At 40.9% G+C, this 22,899-nt stretch overlaps 1 protein-coding gene across 4 annotated transcripts in view; it reads right to left on the reverse strand.

Moving 5' to 3' along the window:
- The window catches only part of FRMD4B (FERM domain containing 4B), a 311,911-nt gene that overhangs the window by 102,405 nt on the left and 186,607 nt on the right, over positions 1–22,899 (reverse strand). For all 4 annotated transcript variants that reach the window (XM_058562852.1, XM_058562834.1, XM_058562843.1 and 1 more), the window contains 3 exons: positions 19,714–19,779; positions 17,573–17,667; positions 11,286–11,378 (listed from right to left, as the gene is read on the reverse strand). In XM_058562852.1, coding sequence (XP_058418835.1) covers positions 11,286–11,378; positions 17,573–17,667; positions 19,714–19,779 — 254 coding nt within the window. The remainder of the gene's footprint in view (positions 1–11,285; positions 11,379–17,572; positions 17,668–19,713; positions 19,780–22,899) is intronic.

Genomic DNA, 22,899 nt, shown 5'->3' on the forward strand with positions numbered 1-22,899 from the left:
CCATCATTTATTAGCTATGTGGCTTTAGGCAAATTAGTTAGCTTCTTTTCTAAAATGGGTGTCACGATTACACTTACCTCACAGGATTTCAGAAGGATTAAATGAGATACTATATGTAAACCACTCAATAAATATTAACAATTGTTAATAAAAATCTATGTTTTGGAATTTAAACCTATGTGGCCTGGGGGATGTGACTTAGGCTTTGAGTCTAAAATCCTTTGTCTAGGGGCTGGCCCTGTGGCTGAGTGGTTCAAGTTCTGTGCATTTCGCTTCAGTGGCCTGGGGTTTGCGGGTTCGGACTCTGGGTGCAGACCTACTCCACTTGTCAGCCGTGCTGTGGAGGCATGCCACATACAAAATAGAGGAAGATTGGCACAGATGATAGCTCAGAGCGAATCTTCCACAAGCAAAAAACGAGGAATGTTGCCACTGGATGTTATTAGCTCAGGGCAAATCTCCTTACCAAAAACAAAACAAAACAAAAAAACATCCTTTGTCTGTAAAGTGGGGATAATGATGCCTTTATGGGATTTAAATGAGATATATTATACACGAAGTGCCTAGTCCAGTTCCTGGTACATGGTAGGGACTGAAGAAATTCTAACTTGTAGCTCGGTAAACTTTGCATTATGTTAAAAAGGCTTCAAGGACATGACAAGATTTGAACTATATTTGAAGGCTAGGAAAAAATGAGATTCTGTAAAATAAAAAGAAATCCAGGTGGAAAAAACACTGTAAAGAAAGTCTCTTTTGAGTAATGTGATAAACATTCATAACTTGGCTTTCACCAAGACAGAATTTGTTATAATCCTGGTATTCTCCCATCAGTTTAGTTTCTCCTACCCTGGCACTGCTGGACAGACCAAGGATAGTCACCAGTGAGTAAGCTGGCCTTAAAATAAGGGCACTTAACCCAAAAGAGGGTCTTTATAAGGCGTAAGGAACGGACAAACCAATCACACATGATCTCTTAGATGGAGAGATGGAGAAACAGGTCAAGAGGGAAACAGTGGTGGCAGAGAGAGGCACTAAGCAGAAGCCATGAGGCAGAGAAAAAACGACACGAGTCAAGAGCAGGGCCTGATGGAGCGGAAGCAGAGAGCAGCGAGTCACAGCGATGGTGGACACAAAGCGAGGAGGCCCCAAGGCTGGCGGCTGCTGTGGAGCTGGGATGACCCGTGTTACTAAGTTTCCTTGCATCCTGAAGGACCTTCCAGTTCAGCTAGGTGGCGGGACTGGTTTCCTGCTTTCTTTGCTTTTGCATGTATTTTTATCCCCGTCAACAAAGATAACGTGGGCGGGTTTCCAGCGGGCAGCCCGAAAGGGCAGCAGCAATGTCACAGCTAATGTTTCCTGAGCTCTTACTTTGTGTTGGGCCATGCGCTAAGTACTTTCCATGTGTTCTTTCATTTAATTCTCACAACAACCCTGTGTAAGAGACATCCATCATTACCCCCATTTCACAGATGCAGAAACTGAGTTTTAGAGATCTGTCTATATGGCAGGGCTAGGTCTTGATTTGGGTCCCTTTGACTCTGTGGACAATGCTCTTAAGCAGAACCTCCTCCTGGGCTGTCTCTTCTAGTTCACTCAACCAGCACTTAGGCAGGAAGCTAAGCCTTCAATAACTGCATGCAGCTCAACCATGTTACAAAATAGGCAGAGAAACAAGACTAGTGCAATATTCCCCAAGACGTTAACCTATAAAGAAGTACATTTGTTCTCTATTGCTTCAAAAAGCAGAACCAAAAGCAGTGGACAAAAATAAGGTGATAGATTCTGGATTAACCTATGAAACACCTTTTTACAAGTTGGAGTAGTCTCGAAGGGAAAAGTTTTCCCAGAGGAAGTGACCTCCCTGCCCTACAAGAGTCCCAAATCAGATTAGTAGAACTCAGGGTCTGTTTTCTACGCCAAGATTCGGTGATTCTCTTTTCCGTTCACTTTTAATTACTTCAGTATATATGTCTAACAGAGAGAGATCATATTAAAAGCATAACCTCAATGAATTTTCACATTAAAGTCATAATAATTTCTTAATATTTAAAATCCAGTCCTCAAATTTTCCCCTGGTTTCCAAAACATTTTTTTTTTTTTTTAATTCTGTGTTTGTGTTACTAAATAAAGCTGCAGTGGTCTACAGCAGGAGTTATATATGCAAAAGCCTTAATGGTCGATGGCTGCACGTAAAACGGTAGAGCACATTCCTTCCTCTCAGCTAGAACTCCCTGTCCACGGTGTGGCCATGTGACCCAAGCTACACCAAGTCAGATTCCTTCACCCTGGAATATAAATAAGATTAGAATACCTAAAGATCAAAGATGGTTGGAGCCCATTGTTCTGCCAGCGGTACCCTGATGAAATTGTCCACTGGTTTCTGCTCCCTAGATCCCTGCAGAAGCCTGGATTTCTATCTTTTCTGAGGCCTTGTTAGTTCAGTTTTCCTTCAATTCTGTTAGGTGGCCACAATTGGTTTCTGTTGGTTCCACTGGTAACCAAAGAATCCAAATTAATAGAGGGCTTCCCATGTGCTAGGGACAACACAAAGGACTCAACATGCATCATTGCATTTAATCTTCAGGACAACCAGATGCTGTAGAGAGCAATTTATGAACCCGTTTTACAGATGAGAAAACTGAGATATAGAGATGTAAAGTCATCTTCCCCAAGCCATACAGGTAGGAAGTGGTGGAACCGTGATATGAACTAAGACCTGTCAAACTTCAAAGTTCATATTCCAAACCAATATAACATAACGCTTTCCTACAATAACAATTACAATGAATATAACATGTACGCAATGCCATGGGGCCCAAGGGAGGGATGCAATTAACTCAGTTTATGAATCAAGAGGGAAAAGGCTGCCAAACTGAAATTCATAGGACTGTCACAAGACACTAAGTGTCCCCTCAGACAATTGAGCTGAGTCTTAAAGAATGCATGAGTTCACCAGGTAACAAAGGTAGGAAGGGCATTCCAGGGAGAGGACATATTAGCCAGACCAATTCTCTTGCTAGTCTTTGAGAATTTAAGAAACCATATGCAGGGAGCTGGGTGGCTCTGCACCAAATCAATTTGTGGCTTGTCCAACTCTGAACAGATACCTTTGTACTAGAAACTGGGTTCACCTTGTTTGTGAAGCCCAGAGCCCTAAAGATACCCCAGTTCCAGTAAACAGGTCCCTATCTTGTTTCCCACTACTTTCTGGCGACCTGCCCTGTTGCCTTCTCCCTTTCTGCCTAGGCATCCGATTACCCGCTTTCTGAATCCATGATCTCATCTCTCCCTCAAGGGGGCCATTGTAACGACTTCATATTTATGGTGTGTATGAAAAGTACATACGGTCCTTCGGGAGAATGGCTCTCCAGGCACACCTATCAACACGTACCTTGAACTGAAAAGAAAATCTAGGGCTTCTTAATGACATGAAACGGACTATCCCAGACTCATAAAGACCTTTTGTTTCAGCCCTTTTTTGGCAAAAGGATACTGTTTCCTTTCTGCATGCTTACTGTGAGCGATTTCACTAAGATTTTGAGAAGTTGAAGCCCATGCTTAAATTTTTAGCCTCAAAATGAACCCAGGCTTTTTGACTAGGCGTATATTTTGAAAACAAACCTCATACAGCCTAACAAGTATCATTTCTTGAGAATAGGATTTGCTTGGGGTGGTTTTGTCTCCACTTTTCGCGCTCCTCCCATGAGCACTTTTTTTCCCTTCTTGATGGGACAAGTGTTCGCCTAACCACTCACCAGTGATAACAGAACATCACACCTCAACAACTTGACAAAGACGGCGTGGAGGGGAGGCAGGCCTGTCAGCCAGATGACAACACAAGCGTGTCAAAAAGCAGAACACTCGGGTTGTTTGGAATGGGCTGGCCTTTGCAGTCACTTACACGTAGGTGCCAATATTTTCATCTTGTGGCACATTTATTCATCACGGTCAAAGTCAACACCATGGAGTTGAGGAGACACAAGTCTGAACCATGGCTCCAATACTGATGCCTCCTGGGGCCCTGGGCCAGCTGCTCGGCCTCTCTGTGCCTCTCTTGCCTCACTTGTCCCACCCACCAGAGAGATGAGAGACGTTTTAAACGTGCTCAACCCAATGGGTGGCACATAGTTCAGCAGTCAGTAAGTGGTGGTGATTATTACTGTGTTATTATTATTCCTCTACCTACTGGACTATAATAAAAGGCATTGACTTCATTGGGAACCTCTTTAAAATTTTAACTATAAAAACAAGAATAAAAATTCCAGGTATCTTATCTAAGCTCCTTCTCTCAAGGTAGCAAAACGCTACAAAAGTGTCCATTTTGACACCGAATGGGAAAATACTGTGAAACGAATGTTCTTTTGACAAGTTACAACTTTTTCTCCTCAACTGAGGGTATTTCTTTGTTTTCTAGGGCCTTGCTATGTCTGAGTTATATCTTCAAAGAAGGAGAATTGGGCAAGAGTTGCCAATTATTTCTCATTCTGAACAATAATGAGTTGGTGACTGGCATCCAGTGAGGGCTAAATCAAAACGCCTCATTCTGGGTTTCATTCAGTTACTGTGGGTAATTTTAGGCACTCACTGCAGCCACCGGCCTAAGTAGTTTCTATCAGATCTTAATCCATATTCTGAGCAGGGAGATCTCTGTTTATGGCTTGTAATGACCCTACAACGTCATAGTCTCAGTTTATAATGCACGCTGAAGACAGCAGTGTAATTTCAGTGTATTTCACTTTCTCCAAGGACATCACTTTTTCCAAGCTATTATGCACTGCTCGTGGGAGTCCCATATGTTTCCTTTCATCTCTGGGAGGGGTGCAGTCTTGGAGAATTCCCCAAGGGAAGCACTATTTGCTTCTACAATGTGTTCTCCTGCCAGGAAACTCTTTCTCACTTCCGAATTTCCAGGCGTCACCAGGAGAACCAGAGACGCCCCTCCAGGTAAGCCTGTAGAAACCTGCCCTGTTGTTCCTCTCCCACAGTGTGACTCTTTCCGAGTTCTCCAGGGAAGGGCTGGAGGCCCAGGAGGGGAAGGGCCTTGCTGTGACCTGTCCGAATGGGGAGGGAGACTTCTGCCCTAGGCAGAAGTGTCAGGGTCACGTGGTGAATTACATGCTTCACTTGGTGAAGTACTTGCTTCTCACCTCAAAACAGCAAAACGGCCTGTCCCGTCCTCCACGAGGAAAGCAGGGATACATACTGGGAGAAGGAGGCAGGAGGGGAGGCAGCAGAGGTAAGCTGGATAGGGAGCTGATGGCTGGGCATGGTGAATGATAAAGACAAACGATGACATCCGCCACGCAGCGCGAAAGTGAATAGGTCAGACCTAAGCCAGACAGTCCCTAACCTTCCAGATTCAAAGGCCATATATCACATTATGGAATTTTTTACCCACTGAACATGTGATTGAGGTGTCTCTGTTATTTATATCATAACAATAGTTAGCATTTACTGAGAGTCTCCATTACACGCTAACATGTATAATCCTCCAACAACCCCTTGTACTACCACCAGCTCCAGCTCCACCTCATAGGTAAGGAAACAGGCCCAGAGAGGGTGCCAAGAGCCACACAGCCAATAATGGAAGAGTTGGGATTTGAACACAACAATGATGCTAATGCACTGGTTCTCAACGGGTGGGTGGGGTGCATTTGGCAATGTTGAAGACATTTTCTGATTGTCTTGACCTGGCAGGTGTTACTAGTGCCTAGTGAGTGGAGGCCACTGCTAAACTTCTACAGCACAGCATAGCTCCCCAGAACAAAGAATTACCTGGCCCAAACTGTCAATAGTGCCGCTACTGAGAAACCCTGCACTAAGGCCAAGCTTTTAACTTCTGCACCCTACAGCTTTTTTCACCCTTCATAATACTAATTCTTGCCTCTGCCCTTTTGATGTCACCCTGAGGACAGATTACAGAGAAGAGAGAGCAGTCTGATATTTGATCAAGGAGCACACTGAGAAATAATCCTGTAAGAAACTGGAATCAGGATTGAGCAGTTTTGAAGCATTCTGTGTCTTTCTAGAACTCTCATATGAACTAGGATGTTGGATCCTCAAAGATGGAGGCCGCTAACCAACTGTCTGGAAGTTCAGAATGGGTTGGGCCACTTTGGAGGTCACGGTTGATATTAAGGCAACTGACAGCCGCATTCCTCAGGTTCTGAAATACTGCACATTCAGATGGGAGTGTGGTGGGTGGGCAAAGGGCTATGGCTGACTCCCACATCCCCCTCAAATAGCCTCCATGGAGCCTACAGTAGGAGGAATCAGTTATTTCTCTGGGCTTTTTAATCACATTCCTCCGTGAAGAGATAAATTTTCCTGTCCTCTCCTTATTGTAAATCACCTACTCTTTGATAGCTTTAAAACAACTCCTGGCTATCCAGTCACAAACAGTTTAACTCTTCTTCCCTTTACCAATCCTTACACTCGCATAAAAAAAAGTTGCTCAAGTAATACGTTCACTGTAGGAAAAAAATATATAGACAAGCAAAAAGAAATGAAAATCATTCCCACAGTCATTTTACCCAGAGATTAACTATAGTTAACATTTTCAACTTTTCTCTATCTATATAAATATTTTACAGAAATGTGATCATATAGCACATATTGTTTCGTGGTCTGCTTCTTTTCCCTAGAATATATTGGGAGCATCTTTCCACATCAGTAAATCTCTTTCTTCATCACAGCTTTACCTGTTGTGTTGTATTCCATATATTTGGCTCTCTTAAAAAAAAAAAAATCTGGGGGCCAGCCCTGTGGCCGACTGGTTAAAGTTACATGTGCTCTGCTTTGGCAGCCCAGGTTCACGGGTTGGATCCTGGGTGCGGACCTACTCTACTCATCAGCCATGCTGTGGCAGTGCCCCACATACAAAATAGAGGAAATTTAGCACAGATGTTAGCTCAGGGCTAATCTTCCTCAGCAAAAAAAAAAAAAAAAAATCTGGTGGAATGATGGGACACATGGGTTGTAGTCATGATGCTTCCTTTAGTTAAACTATTTCTAAAGGCCCAATGTTCCAAACCAGGCCAGGGAGTGCTAAAAAAGCATTCAGCAGTCTGTCCAAGGCTCCGTGTTTGCAGCAACTTTGACAGAAAGGTAGCAGCTTCCCCCCACATTTCCTACAAGAACCCCCCACGAACGCAGTGAGTTCTCAGCCCCGATTGTCACAGACAATGCTTAGGGGTACCTCTGAGTGGGCACTTACAGTCCTAGGGCATAGCAAAGGTGCCTTGGAAAGAGGAGGAGGAAAAGAGGGGATGAGGAGAGAGAAGACTACAAAGAAAAAAAAATAGCAAGAGGTATTCAGAAGAATAAGGGGGGTGAAAGACACTGAGATCCTGGCTTTGTGTGGAGCTGGGTGGTACCAGCCTGAGCCACCTCTGCTTATCCTCCCCTGAGAGAATGGGAGCTTTTCCAGTGAGGTCAAGCCAAGTCTCTGTTCTCCGATTTAAATGCTTGCTTGCTCACTATCAAGCTTTTCAAATGCTCACATCTGGGCTGCATTACCAAAGAGGCCCATGTGTTTGCTGAAGATAATTTACAGCAGCAGATAAGAACCCCCGGCCTGGAACAGTCCCCCAGCGACCTGGGGGAGTTTGGACTCACATGGATATAGAGAATTGGTTAAATGAATTATGGTGCATAAATAAATTATGGGGCACCTATACACACGTGAGTCACATACATAGTACATATCATCCAGGTTTTATAACTGAAGAAAAGACAAAGGTTTCTTTTTGAAGTTCATAAAGGGAAAACTAAGTGCCTTCACCTTAAATGTTTTCTTTCCTCCATGCAGGGGCAGCCTGTGTTTCTGAGCTGCTCCCTGCATTCTGGGGGAGAGTAACCAGGAGAAAGTCTTACCCCCCAAATCCATAGGACCCTAATGCTTAGCTCAGGAATCAATGAGACAATACATGTCAAATATGTAGCCCAGTGCCTGCTACACGGTTAATGCTACATTTCAAAAGATAGGAAACTTCTTGAGATCAAAACTATATAGTATTTTTCTTCTTCAAAAACACTACAATTAAAAAAACTGATAGTTTCTTATATTTTTATAACACTTTGCAAAATCATTTTGTATCCCCTGATCTCCTTAATTCTCACATCCAACTTGCCCAAGACCACATTCACCATCTCCAGTGCAATGTATCAGAATCTGGGCCAGGAATGAGGGTGAGCCGGGGGACTTGGGGGCTGGAGGACATGGCTAGGTAGTTTGAAAAATTTCCTGGGGTGATTCAGATATGCCCCCTCTCCCTTGGAGAAGCCCTGAAATGCAGTGCACTTTTTCATCTAATCTCTTTTATTCAGGTGATCACTGTCCACTGTAACAATGTCATAACTTACCGGACCTATCTTCATTGTTGGCGTTTGGATATTTATAATGGTTTGCACTAAGAATAAGAGTGATGCACCTCCTTGTAATGTGCTACCACTGTAGGGAATCTCTTCTCATTGTATATTAACTGCTCAGCGACCGCGCACCTCGGTGTCCACGACTGAGGGGCTCCACGTGCCATGTTCCAGTGCGTGAGCCATACATGCTGATGGGAGAGACAATGACCTCGATACCAAAAGAGGTCCTCCGTATTTCCAGAGGCTTCTGTAGTGACCAAATATCCAAACAGAATCAAATGCTATCTTTGGTTCTATTCTTCAGTGACCAAAATTGCAGTCAACACAGGCAACCTAGAGGGTTGGTGGTGGCGTCTTTTGGGATGTATCACCAACAGTCCTGTTTTCGTAAAAGAGGAGGCTATCTTCCGAGAAGTAACAGATTTCACTGTATGGGTGTGTGTGTGTGCGGGTGTGTGTGTGTGTGACAACCCCATTTGCAAGACCCCCAAAGAACTATATTCCACTCAGTGACCTCGGTCAGTTCACTTAACTCTCTGCTGGGTGCTTTTGCTTTATCATTTCTTTAATTAAACTGGAGTGACAACAAGTACTTAATTGGAATAATAACAAAGACTATTATGAACTCACTATACTGTTGGGAGGAAAAAAATTAAGTGAATAATTAAAAACTTGATAAGAGTTTTAAACATGCAAGTAGTTAAGGGAAAGTAAGGCCAAGTGATTATGGGACCCTCTCAAGATAGTCGTCTAAGTTAGTGCTGAAACTCGTGAACAAGTAGCAGGCTACTCCGGCATCTCAGGAACCTACTTGGAAAAGACAGGGCAGCCTTATAAATGCTTGCACAGAAGGGAAGACAGAGTTCTCTCCCCTGGTAGTTTGAGACCAAAAATAGACCCGATATTAGTATCAAAGAGCCAGTACACAAATCTAGCTACTAAATAAATGGTACTTCTTAAATTCTCCAAAGACATATGCTTTTGCTAAGTAGTTACTCTACATAAACACTACATGTGCACAAAGATGGAAGTTCAAGGATGGTAACTGCAGCCTAAATTTTATTGTGAATAATTGGAAACAGCCTTAATAGGAGACTGGATAACTAAATTCCGGAAGCTGAAAGAAATCAAGTAGATTTTTATATACCCAAGGAAAGCTCTGCAAGTGAAAAAAAAGTAAGTGACCAAACAACTTATCATCCTTATTTTTCTCTCCGAAAGGCAGCAAATTGGGGGTAGAGGTGAGAGAAGAAGGTTGGTGGAGGGTAATTTTTATTTTTCACTCTATTCTTTCATATAGTTTGAAATGTTTACAGTGATAATATAATTCTTTGTGATTTATGTTGAGCTATTTTTTCTACATAATATGAGATTAAAATTTCTCTACTTTCTGACCCCTGCTTAATTACTAATATGCATTTTTTTCCTATTGCTTGCTAGTTCATGTTTGTCTTTTTCTCCATTTCCATGGACACAAGCACTCATGTCACAGTTTTTCCAGGAAACTCCTATGTTTTTCTGTAGGATTTCTGTGCACTTTTCCACACCAGCTATGCTCCTGGACAAATCACCATTACGCTACCTCCTGCCTGGGTTTTAAAAATATGATTTCTGGTAGTATGAAAGAAATTCTAAACCAGATTTCAGGGCAAAATGCAAAAAACAAATTGGGGGTTGTCAACAACCTTAGTTTATTTACTGAGTAAGGAGCAGCTACCATCCACAATCACCATCCAGTCATATAAAAAAAGATCTTAAAAAAGAAAAATGTAGGACATGTTATTACCACACTTTGGATTTCATGATGTATACTGAAGTAAAAAAAAAAAAAAAAAGTGTGAAAATCAACATGATTTTTCCAGGTAATCATAGTACAAAAACCCCAAAAAAGAAAAATAAGAAGCTTCCACTATTATGTCATAATACAAAGCATATTTCAACATCCAAAACATAACACAAGCTCAGAATACCATAGGAACATTCTTTAGGTTGATCTAGCTTTATGAAAACATATTTAGATTTATGGGAAATCTACTACCTTAGCTTATTTTATCATATTTGGCTTCAGACCAGGAAAATACAATTTATCATGAAACTTATCATCAAATTCAGGATAGCGGGGAGAGGAGCTAGTGCATAGGCAGGGGCTTTCAGCAAAGCTGGTAATGTTTTATTTCTTAAGCTAGGTATGGGGAACACCGGTGATACTTTTCATAACTTTTTATTTATCTTAGAGTCTGAATAATTAATACAAAAAATATTTCCATCGTGGGCTGGCTTTAAGAAATCACTGATTCAGTTGAATGCATCCAATTCAGGAGGAAATGACTGACGACTTTACGTATGGTTAAGCAACTTGCCCAAGCAGAGCTCAGAGAACAAGTCAAGGACTTCTTGCATTATTCTCAGCAGTCTCTCTGCATGCAAGCAGAATTCAGATTTCTGTACCGTTAAGATAATTCTTTCCGTGAGCATTTGTTTGCATTTTATCTTCTATTCAAATTAAGGCGTGAAATTGTATAAAATTCAGTTATTTTCAGTCTCTAGAAAACATTATTCCTACATAAAATGTAATAGTAAATGTTTGCCATGTTTCAAATTACAAAAATCCTAAAAGTATGTTGAGTCAGAAACATGCTTATGTATTAAAATATATTACCTATGTTTTTCAGCTTTAAATTGATCCGAGGGGCTTTGAGGAATAAAGGAAAGTGATTCTATCCTTCATCTTCAAAGAAAAACAGTTCTACACAGTATCTATGGTAACTTGGTCCCCAGACTAAAACAGTAGAGAATCTCTTTCACATAGCAGTTGTGATAGGTCGCTTTTTTTCATTCTCTATCTCTGATCACCAGAAATGTTAAAAAAATAGAGAGAGGTGAGGATGCTGGATGTGTCTATGGATACATACCTTACAGCGAAGTGCAAATTGGTTGGGCCTTGTTTCTTGGGCAAATCATGGTCAAGAACTCGGTGATCTAACTGTAGCCAGTTCTGCTGACCTCTGTGAGAGCAAAGAAAAGCAAAAGGATTAAACAGAAAATCAGAGAAAAGTTCGATAATACACAGGGTTGGCAAAGCCACAGAGAAACAGTTACATTGATGGTAGGTGTATGACCTGTCGCAACCAGTAATGAGGCGAATTTAGCAACTTCTATCAAAATTATAAAAGCACCTGCCTCTGAATCAGCATTTCCATTTCCAGGAGTTTATCAAGATAAACTTGCGCATGTGAAAAATGGCCTATGTATAAAGGCATTCACTGTAGCACTGTTTGTAATACCAAAAAGGCTCAAAACAAACTAAATGTCCAACAGGGTATCGTTTAAAAAAATGAATTTAAACTGAGCAATGAAATATAATGCAGCCATACAAAAGATTGAGAGCATCTTTAAAAACTTACTTTGAACAATTTCCAAGAAATGATGTTAAATGGAAAAGCAAGATGCATAATGGTGAATACAGTATATATATTTTTTAACTTAAAAATAGATACACATATATGTATATCTATTATATATTATATTATATAATGCATATATTTATATATATAACCTCTGAGAGGATAAACAAGAAACTGATAACACTGATTGCCTTTGGAGGTAAAAAACTAGGCAACATTAATTAATTTTTAAATTCTTATTAAAAATGATATCTGAAATATTTTAGCCAAGAAGGGGAAAACTTCTGGTTTAATGAAATTAGACACAGATAACAATACTACAGATTTTTTAAAATTACGGGGTTGAATACTCTCTGGATGCCGTTTCTGTATATATATTATGAACTCACTACACAGTCATGCACTGCTTAACGATGGAGATACATTCTGAGAAAGGCGTCATTAGGCGATTTTGTCATTGTGCGAACATCATAGAGTGTACTCACACAAACCTAGATGGTATAGCCTACTACACACCTAGACTATGTGGTACTAATCTTATGGGACCACCACTGTATATATAGTCTGTCCTTGCCCAAAATGTCGCTATGCAGTGCATTACTGTATTTAAGCATGTGTTTATGTATTTATTTACTCAAGAGCCTTACCAAGTTGGTTCATGGGTATAAACAGTTCTCCCTAAATTTTGACCTATGAGGGACTGGAAGGACTGATGGCACAGGCTTGGGATTGTTTACACGACTTTTCCAAGGTTGTCCAACTAGTTGATCTGTTTTAGACTGTAAATTCCCAGAGGGCGTAGACTCCATTTTGCTTGCTTACTGAAAACTTAAAGACATGCTGATAGTGGTGGGGTATCAAATTATAACAAAACTTGTAACAGCCCAGAAGACATTTTCCAACCCATTTTGGTCTTTGAGTAAATAGTTTTAAAAGGATTCAGAAAAGTCTAAGCTGTGTTCATTATAAGTAGATAGGAAAAGTGGGCAAAAAAGGTGGGGAAATAATAATAGTAATAATGATAATAATATCTACTCTTTATTGAGCAACTACTTGGTGCCAACCAAGCTGGAACTTTTTATATATTAATGTTATATTTTACAATAAGGTTGCAAGGAAAGTGGCAGAGCTGGTATTTGAATCCAGGAGACTAGAGGGCTGAATCAGCTTTTATAATAACTGTTGGCTTGATCTCTGTCACTTATTAGTCTTAACACTGGAAAAAGTGTCTTTTTCTGTAATTATAAGATGAGGCTTCTGATAACTGCCTCTCGCTTTCCTTGGAGGAATATTATAAAGATGAATAAGGTGATATAAGCGACATAAGCATAGGTTGTTAGAACTACTGCTTTTGTGTGTAAAAAAAATATAAAGATAGGGGACTGGAAGCTAAGGGATTCTTACACTGTATTTCATCAAGTTTAGAATGGCAGATTCAAAGACACGCCAATTTCAGAGATGTTCAAATGTGTTTCTTAAAATACATAAAATATTGCATAGTATCAGGTCTCAAAAGTTTTCTTACAAAAAATGAGACTAATTTGGAATTGTCCTTTTTGCTTTTACGTAGGAAAGGTGTGGCATCATTAAAAGAGCATAATGTATATTCATATGAACTTACATGGAATGACGTCCAAGAATGAATAAAGCAAGTTGTATAATAACATATACAACATAAATCAATTATACTAACCACAGAAGCACACTCAAAACACTATTATGCATGGATGAAAATTCTTAAATATGGTTCTAGAGAGATACAGAGCAAATTGCTAGAATTAGAGTGGTGAGGTAATTAAAAGGGACTGACCTCATTATGAGATTAAATGTTTTTATAAGAAGATATTCAAGTATTGTAATATAAAATAATGTTTTTAAAGGATAAATCAGAAATTAGATTTTAAAAATCCATCCATAATCTCAACAGGATAAAGTCAGAAGAACAAAAACGTGAAAATTACTCATAACTCTACCAGTGAGATATAATTAAGGCCAGCATGTTGTTTTATAGTCTTTGAGACTAAAACGAGATCAAAGAGCACTTATTGCTTCTAATCTGATTTTCTCAAGTTTTTCCATCAGCAAATATAATAAATCTAATCACCAGCTCAAAAAGAAGTTGAATCTACACATTCACCTCTACCAAGCTGTGCAGGTAAACCTGAAAGGAAGTTTCCTTTTTGGCTAGAACTGTATCAGTCACAAGGTCTACCATCTCAGGCCCATCGGAAGGGGCAGTGATCAAAAGGCCCAATTGTGTTGTAAAACCTATTTATTTCTTCATAAACAAAGCTTATTCAGCAAAATCTTTCAAAGCAAGGGAAGAAAAAACCCCGAAACGGGTTCAAGGAGATGGGAACCATTATGGGGAACAGAACGGCCGCTGCCTCAGGAGGGCAGCGACTGCCCTCTAGGGGTGAAAGACTCACCCTGCACACAGAACACCAGAAGGTACTGACGAGGATAATCTTGGGAACTCGACCTCCCTTCCCTCTAATACGACCATGAATTTGTTTTTGTTGGTCATCATCACTACTTCTATTATGTAACCTCACAATTCTATTTTTCCATTTCTCTTCTTGGCCTGTGGAGTAGGGTATAGACAGTAGCCAGTTTCACTGACAAAATGTCCTGCTCAATTTTGCCTTCCTCTATTTAGAGAAGTTCACCAAAGGCAAACGGCTGATGTGGCATCTAGGCTGGAAAATGCAATTCAGACAGCATCCTGGGAGGGATCCGAGTCAGTGGTTTTATGGGGGGCGGGGGACAGGGAATGCTGAAAGAAAATACTTTCCAAAAATATTTACCAAAGAAAAAGAACTAGGCTTGTGACCAAGACATTCCAAGGAGACACCCTTAGACAGAAGCAATTTTCCAGACCTGTTCCCCAGAAAGGTGGAAATGGCCAATTCCCACTCCCCCACCACCAAAAGCCCAGCTCATACTTCTTCTGAAAATAAACACAGCTACAGCCAGAAGACACCTTCCAAACTGGTCATAACTCAAAAATAGACTCTGCTGTCACTTGCAGGGGAGTACACAGAGGACACTTTGGAGCCAGGCTTCTTGGAAAGACCGCGACCATTGACCACTGTCGCCAAAGGAGATAACCGGAGGAGACGCCTGAGTGAGACATTCTTCCCCTAGTAGAGGATTTAGAAAGACATCCCTGGGCAGACGAGGGGGAAGGTGGCCCAAGTCATTAAAGGAAGTCATTCATATTATTCCTTTTCTTTCTGAAGAGAAGGTCTCACAGTCTGAGTGCCTGATTTATGCAGTCTGGTTATGCTCACCTGAGCTTGGTGCTTTCCCAGAAGCCTTCCATGTGGCCAAGACCCTCTTTTCCATGTGGCAAGCCCACCATGAACCGTGTAGTCTGGGGAACTTGTGATACCACAGTCATAAATCACGTCACTCTGCTGCAAAACATCCTTCAGTGGCCGAGGGGTGCCTCCCCCATCTACGTGACTCCTAGGGCTCACCTATGATCTTGTCCCTCTTATATCTTACTCCACGATCAGGCTGGTCTCCTCACCATTGGGCAAATGTACCATGTTCATTACACTTACACACTGGCAACAAAATGAGTCTACCCAAAGTCTACCTGCCCCTCAGGCCCAACTGTAGTTATCCTCCTGTGTGAATTCCACCCATCCTTCAGCCTCCTTCTGAACAATATCTTACTGCCAATACTAACAATAGCATGACAGTCCCCTTTTATCGTGTGCCAGTGCTATGGGCTCTGCATACCTTACCTGACTTAATAGTACATAATACTAGTGCCCTATTATATGTACCTTAGGTAGTACTTATTATACGGGTACTATTATTATGCCCAGTGTACAGATGAGATAACTGGAAGGTCAGAGATGTTAAGTAACTGGCCTAAGATCCCACAGCTGCCAAGATTCTATGATGTCTAATCCCTGCCTCCTTCTCAATCCTTCTCTTCTATCACTTTCCATCTTACTCTCTCTATTCTATCCAACTGCCTTCTTTTTTCTTTCTAAAAAATAAAAAATAAAATCCCACCTCAGGGGTTTTGCACTGGCTTTTGTCTGGAATGCCTCCCCAGACTTTTGGAGAAAAGGTTCTTGGTTTTTATTATACGTCACCTCCTAGAAGCCTTCCTAGCGCATCCTATCTAAAACTGCCCCCAGCTTTTCTGGATCCTGTTCTTCAAAGCACTTAATCATTTCTGGTATTTTCTCATTTATCTGTTTGTTTACTTGTTCTGCTAGGCCACACCACTGCAATATAAGCTCCATGAGAGCAAGAACCTCGTCTGTGTTGTGCACAGCTGAATCCCCGGGACCTAGAACAACGACTGGCATTTAGTGGGAACTCAAGAAATATTTGTTGAATGAATAAATTGCTCCAATATTCATGATTTTAGCCTCTACTCTATGTGACCTCTCCCTAAATTACAGTGTTTATGTACTTATGGTTTATACCATATAACTTAGCCATTATGCATTTATGGTTTTATGTCTTATACTGTTTGCTCTTATTTCATTCACATTCAGAGGCAACCTATGTACGTGTGTTTGACCACTGATTCACATGAACTAGTCCTGTCTTTCCAACGAGAGCACGTGGTCAACGGGCACCTGCATTTCCTATTTTATCCAGCAGAGGACTGAGCATACAGGGTCTCAAAGCGTTGTTCAGTCAAAGACAATTTTGTGATTCAGAGTGAGGTGGGTGATGTTTTTTCTGTTTTGTTGAATCCTATTCAGAAAACATCCTGAGTCTGGAACCCAAGTTTTCAGGTTTATCTACGTCTCCTGACAACTTGGTTGCCTGGCTTTGGCCCAGCCCAAGTCCAGAGCCCGTGGGCATTCCCAGGAGGTCTTAGGCTTGTGGCTCCCCCAGGCTGGAAACAACCAGAAGCCACAAGGTGTTAAAAATAAATTAACTCCTTCTTGAGATTATTTTCTGCCTGGTTAAACTAAAGAACTGAAAAAACAGTTAAATTGGGAGAGTTACGGAAAGAATGCTGGGTGGTTGGCCAATATATTTTGTGTCTGGGGAACACATTTCCTTGAATTTTAATATTTGAAGAGCTCTTTGGAAATCATCCCCAGAAAGGAAAAGAATTCCTCTGATACTGTATCAGGCTGCATATAACGTAGGCAAATTGGGCTGCCATCACACACACACACACACACACACGAAAGAACTGGTAAGACCAAACACATTTGCTTACATGGAATTTTAAATGCTTATGATTTTATTGTTATATACCTACCTCATTTCAGAGAACATTTAAATTGCTGACAAATATATACACTATCCAAGTTAGCATAAAAAATGAAAATAAAAGAAAAAAAAGATAGTAAGGAGGTAACATAAAATAGACCTGAGTGGAAGTGAAAATGTTCATTCCATATTAAACTAAATACATATTTTTCAGGTGGGCCACAAATTTGCCTTTAAACTTTCTTGCCACCAACACCAAAACAGTAATTCAGTTTCAAGATATGAGTGAATGACAATCTAATAGTTCTATCACAGACACATAAGCTAAATAAGCAAGCACAACTTCCTTCAAAGAATAATAAGCTCATTACAACAAATTTCTAAAACCCTTAGCACAATATTTTGATTTCTTAAAATGGTCACTATTCCTTTTTTTCTCACTTTGCAACTGTCCTAGGAGAAAAATCTTGTATTAAAAAAAAATCTTTAAGCAGGACATATTCTAATTCTTGGAGCATTTTACCCCTTTTCTGCTAATTGTGAATGACAGTAAGTAGGTAGTCCAGATCGAAGGTAAAGAAGCGAAAACTTACGTGTCATCTGTAAAGGTTATTCCAAAGTACTCCTTTTCCTTCAGATTGAAATGTGAAGCCACGAGGTCCAGCAACTCTCTTGATAAAAGTTTGGGCTGTCAAGGTAAAAATCTGATTAGAAACAATTTGGTGGCCTTTCTCTCTTATTGCTACCACCTTCCTCTGCCTGAAATAGTTTAAAGCAGCTTTTGTTTTTTCAAATACCTGCCCCCTTTTACTGCTTAGGTTAAGCTACTATAGACCATTCTTGAAGAGATTGGGAAGGGGAAGAAATGGGAATAGGAACATCAATGAGATCATTTTCACAGATTTCTAATTCAGTCCAGTACCTTATTTTTTTCCTCTAAGGTAATACTGTGCTTACTAACGTGTTGGTGGTTTGGAAACACACTCTTTTATATGTAGTATGGTACTAGCGACCAAGACAAAGAATATTGAACATCTCACTGCCTGGATTGTAGGAATAATGTTGCTTGGTGGGAGCCAGATGAAGAGGCCCAAGACCCAAGGCTGTAGCACCACAGACAGAACTACTACTACTACGACTACTACGACAACGACTACTACTACTACTACTACTAGTTACCATTTATTGTGCTGAACTCCTTATATCCATTATCTCATTTCATCCTTACAATGAGCCTATGAGGTAGGGGTTCTTATTTCCATTTTATAGATGAGCCAACTGAGGCCAAGAGAAGTTAAGCACCTTGCTTGCTGTTACAGTTAGTAAGGGCAGTTCCATCTGATTCCAAAGGCTAAGCTTTTCCTTTCTCTCTAGGGTTGGAGAGCTGTACCCATGGTACACATCTCCTCACCAGTACTTACTGAGCACCTGGGTAGAGGAAGGATCTAATCTATGAGCTATTGAGAAGCACTGGACCTGGTGGCAAGAAGCATGGTTTGGAATCAGCCAGTAAGTTCAGAGTGATAGCGGCTGCTGGATTTGCAGGAACTGGAGAAGGAAAGGGGGATTTGCAGGATGGCATTCTAGACGGATTCTTTTTGAACTTTGAGCCAAACAGTTTAGGGTTCATTCTGGTGGTTTGAGGGTTGGATGTTTGCTGTTGGGGAAGAGAGAATGGTCATGATTTAAAAAAAAAAAGAAGGAGGAGGAAAGAAAGAGGCAGAAATCTAGACTAAAAGGTCTACTCTGGTGTGTTGAATGTACTATTTTCATTCTAATTGAAGCTTATGCCTAGTGGTCTAGGAACAAGCCTCAGAAAGGAGAAAAATTTAGGTTTGGTCAAAAGAGAGAATTCTAGCCATAGCTGTAGGTGTGGCTGTCAGTGGGGACCTCCCAATTTTGTGTGTGTGTGTGTGTGTGTGTGTGTGTGTGAGGAAGATTAGCCCTGAGCTAACATTTGTTGCCAATCCTCCTCTTTTTACTGAGGAAGATTGACCCTGGGCTAACATCTGTGCCCATCTTCCTCTACTTTATGCGATGCCGCCACAGCATGGCTTGACAAGCGGTGCGTGGGTCCACACCTGGGATCCGAACCTGCAAACCCCAGAGTGTGCGAACTTAACCGCTACGCCACCGGGCTGGCCCCGGGACTTTCCAATTTTTTAAGTCTTGGTGCAGAGTGTTGGGTGAATAAAGAGAGAAGCATCAATAATTAAAATATCATCGCCCATATAGTCCCATATATTTTATAAAGACATTTCATTCACATGTATAATCAAGCTTGATTTTAACCATAATTCTGTGAGGCAGACTGGACAATCTTGATCCCAGTTCACAGTTGATGAAACTGGGTATTTAACTTGGACACTGCCATGTAGCAGGAAAGTGACAGGATGCAGATTTGCAGATCACAATAACCCTTTCAGGGAAGCATTACAGTTCCCAATTTACCAACAAGAGGTTCAGAAAAGTAAAGTGACTTGCCGAGGATCAGACAGCTACTCAGCATCAAAGCTGAGATTCGAACCCAAGTGTCTCTGAACCCATGTCACCAGGCTATAATTACGCATACATACAGATGAGGTTTTCTGACTTTGAAGCTGCCTTTTTCCCCTCAACAATCCTGACTCACTGGCTTTGAGGCACAGACAAGCGAGCAGCCTGAACACAGAGCCTGACCGTGAGGCTCTCAGAGGGAGCCAGGATGGGCTGTCCCTGCGTGGGCAACACCTACCTGAACCAGCAGCTCCAGTCTCCTGTCATCTAGGAGGTGCACCTGGCAGTGCCTGCCTTCTGTCATCTGCGAGGACAAGACAGCAAGAGTGGTGTCACGGCCCAGACTGGCAAGCAAACCCCGGAACTCAATTTATCATTTATTTCACATGTGATGTGTGCCGCCTAAAAGCGGCTTCAGTTGAGTTAATCAACACGCTGGGTCATAAACAGATTTATTAGATGGCATTAGCTCTTGGATTTAAAAGAAGGAAAGAATGAAAAGCAAAGACAACTCAATATATTGAAAAAATAATGCCTATACAGCACACCAAGTTCAAAGAACACACACAAGATTATACTATGAAAAGTAGATTTCCTTCCCAGAGGAAACTACTATATTTTCCCTTGAATCAATATTTTATTTTTCAAATGAAAATGCCTTTATTCATTGGTGTGTGTGGTTTTTTTTGTGTGTGTGTGTGAGGAAGATCAGCCCTGAGCTAACGTCCAATGCCAATCCTCCTCTTTTTTTTTGCAGAGGAAGACTGGCCCTGAGCTAACATCTGTGCCCATCTTCCTCCACTTTATATGGGACGCCGCCACAGCATGGCGTGACCAGCAGTGTGTCGGTGCGCGCCCGGGATCTGAACCTGTGAACCCTGGGCCTCTGAAGCAGAGCACGCGCACTTAACCGCTTGCGTCACCAGGGGGGCCCCTGGTGAATTTTAATAAATACAAGACATGCATAATTACAGGAAGAAAAACATACGATACTACAGTCAAAATTGAAAGTCTCCACTGTTGAAACCTCTGCCCCCCTTTATAGTATATCACTACCATAGTTAAGATTAATTAAGAATAGTTAAGATACACAGTTAAGAAGTCTGATGTGTAGATTTCTAGTTATATTGAATTTTTATCACTTATAATTGCAATACAGGGAAATATTCTTTGTAAAATATTTAAACAATGCATAGAATGCAAAGATCCCCCTGGATTAATTCATGCTCCAAACCATTTACCTGCAGAAATCACCACCCCGTCAGTTTGAGGAGAATCCTCATAGACCGTCTTTGTGTGTATTTTCAGATATATACATGTACATATTTTACAAAACATTTTCATATTAAGTGTTCTAATTTAATATTATTATACTGGACATATTGTTCTGAAAACGAAGCAACTACTCTTTTTTTTTTGGTGAGGAAGATAAGCCCTGAGCTAACATCTGTTGCCAATCCTCCTCTTTTTGCTGAGGAAGATTGGCCCTGGGCTAACATCTGTGCCTATCTTCCTCCACTTTATATGTGGGATGCCTGCCACAGCATGGCTTGATAAGTGGTGCATAGGTCTGCACCTGGGATCCGAACCTGTGAACTCCGGGCTGCCGAAGCGGAATGTGCGAACTTAACCACTATGCCACGGGGCCAGCCCTGCAAGGACTCTTAATATTTGTGTGTGTGTGTGTGTGTGTGTGTGTGTGTGTGTAACTATCAAGAAATTTTATATGTATATACGTGAATCTCTGTGCGTATGGATGTGTCGGTGGTTTCTGTGTGATGTAGATATTTATATGTATGTATATATATTTTTTCTTTTCCCTCCAATTCCAGTAAAACTCTACTATACTCACTGTTTGGCCTCTCACTTTTTCAATTCAATATTTCTCGGGGATCTTTCCAAAGTCAACACATATAGACCACCAACGGATCTCATTCTTTTTAAAGGTTTCATAGTATCAAATCATCATGTGGACAAATAACAATTTAATGAGTCTCCTGCTGAGAAACACCTGGGTTGTTTCTAGTCTTTTGCCAACACAAGTAACGTCACAGTGAATTTTGCACACCCAGCTTTGCCCACAGACGTGGAATGGCTGGGTCACTTTTGAAAAGCATGGGCAGTGTTTTGTCTTTCTCCTGTTGTACAAAACTATAAGACCTGGAAACTCAGATAACTCACATAAACCCAATTTAAAATGAAAATAGCCTCCGTTACTGAGCACCAACTATATACTTAGCATTGCTCTAGGTGTTTGATATATATCATCTCTGAGCTGCACAGTCACCTTCTGGGACTGGTGTTCTCATCCCCAACTTAACAGATGAGGAAATTGAAGCTCAGAGTGGGATAAGCAGCCTGTTTTCGATGTGAAAAATACTAATTATTGCACTTACATTTTTTATTGAGCTCTAATCTAACAGCCTAAAAACTAGCTCAGTTGGTTAGATCATGGTATTATGGCGATTTGGCCCATAGGAACCACTGAAGTTGTGCTAAGAGGTAACTGGGCAAGCTGTACTTTATCCCACGGCCCCTAATTATGTCCTTAAATCTGCAAAGCCAAGGTCAGATACACATCTTTAGTGGCAAAGGCAAAGGGAACAAATCTTTGTTTGTTCTAGTCACTAAGCTGGGCACTTTATGTATATTATCTCATTAAAGCTCCAGGGAAATCTATGATATGGTAACATTCCCATTTTACAGACACGGAAACCAAGATACAGAGTTTAAGGTCATTTATTAAAAGTTACCTGGGCAAGAAAAAGCCAAGTTAAGATTTGAATTAAGGTCTAACTGGAAAAAAAAAGTCATCTTTTTTCTACTCTTGTCTACTATGGGAGGAAATAAATAAATGTGTCAATTTAAATCATTTCACTTCTTTTGTAAAACCCACAGAAGCAAATTCCAAATACATGCCCTATGGAAAGATATAATGAAATAATATTCAAGATCAACTCACACAACACAAATCCATTAAGGAATATGTCAAAGCTCATAACATATTTCAAGCTACTCTGTTGTTCCATAATAAAAATGAATTTATTTCCTGATTTTTAAAAAGCACCTTTTTTCTTTCCATTTTGCTTTGGACCATCCTCAGCCTAGTCAATGTTCCTTTTGTCAATACATAATCTTGTCCTAGAAAATGAAATAGTAAATGTTTTTTGGTGTCTGTCCATCTCATGACAAACACAAGCAGTGCTGGCAGCCATATTTCTATAACTTGGTCCTGCCCCTTTGGCCTCAGCTGACTGGACCAGGGAATAGCCAGCTGACCCAAGCTGGGTCAATCAGAACCTCAGCCCAGAGAATCTGGAACTGAGTCTGATGGATGAAAACGTGGTTGCTGCGGGGCAGCCATGATCTGCTGTGGGTGGAGAAAAAGGAAAGCCATCTGCATAGAGACTGAAAGAGGCATGTA

This window comes from Diceros bicornis, chromosome 2, assembly GCF_020826845.1.
Source record: "Diceros bicornis minor isolate mBicDic1 chromosome 2, mDicBic1.mat.cur, whole genome shotgun sequence".
Taxonomy (NCBI): Eukaryota; Metazoa; Chordata; class Mammalia; order Perissodactyla; family Rhinocerotidae; genus Diceros; species Diceros bicornis.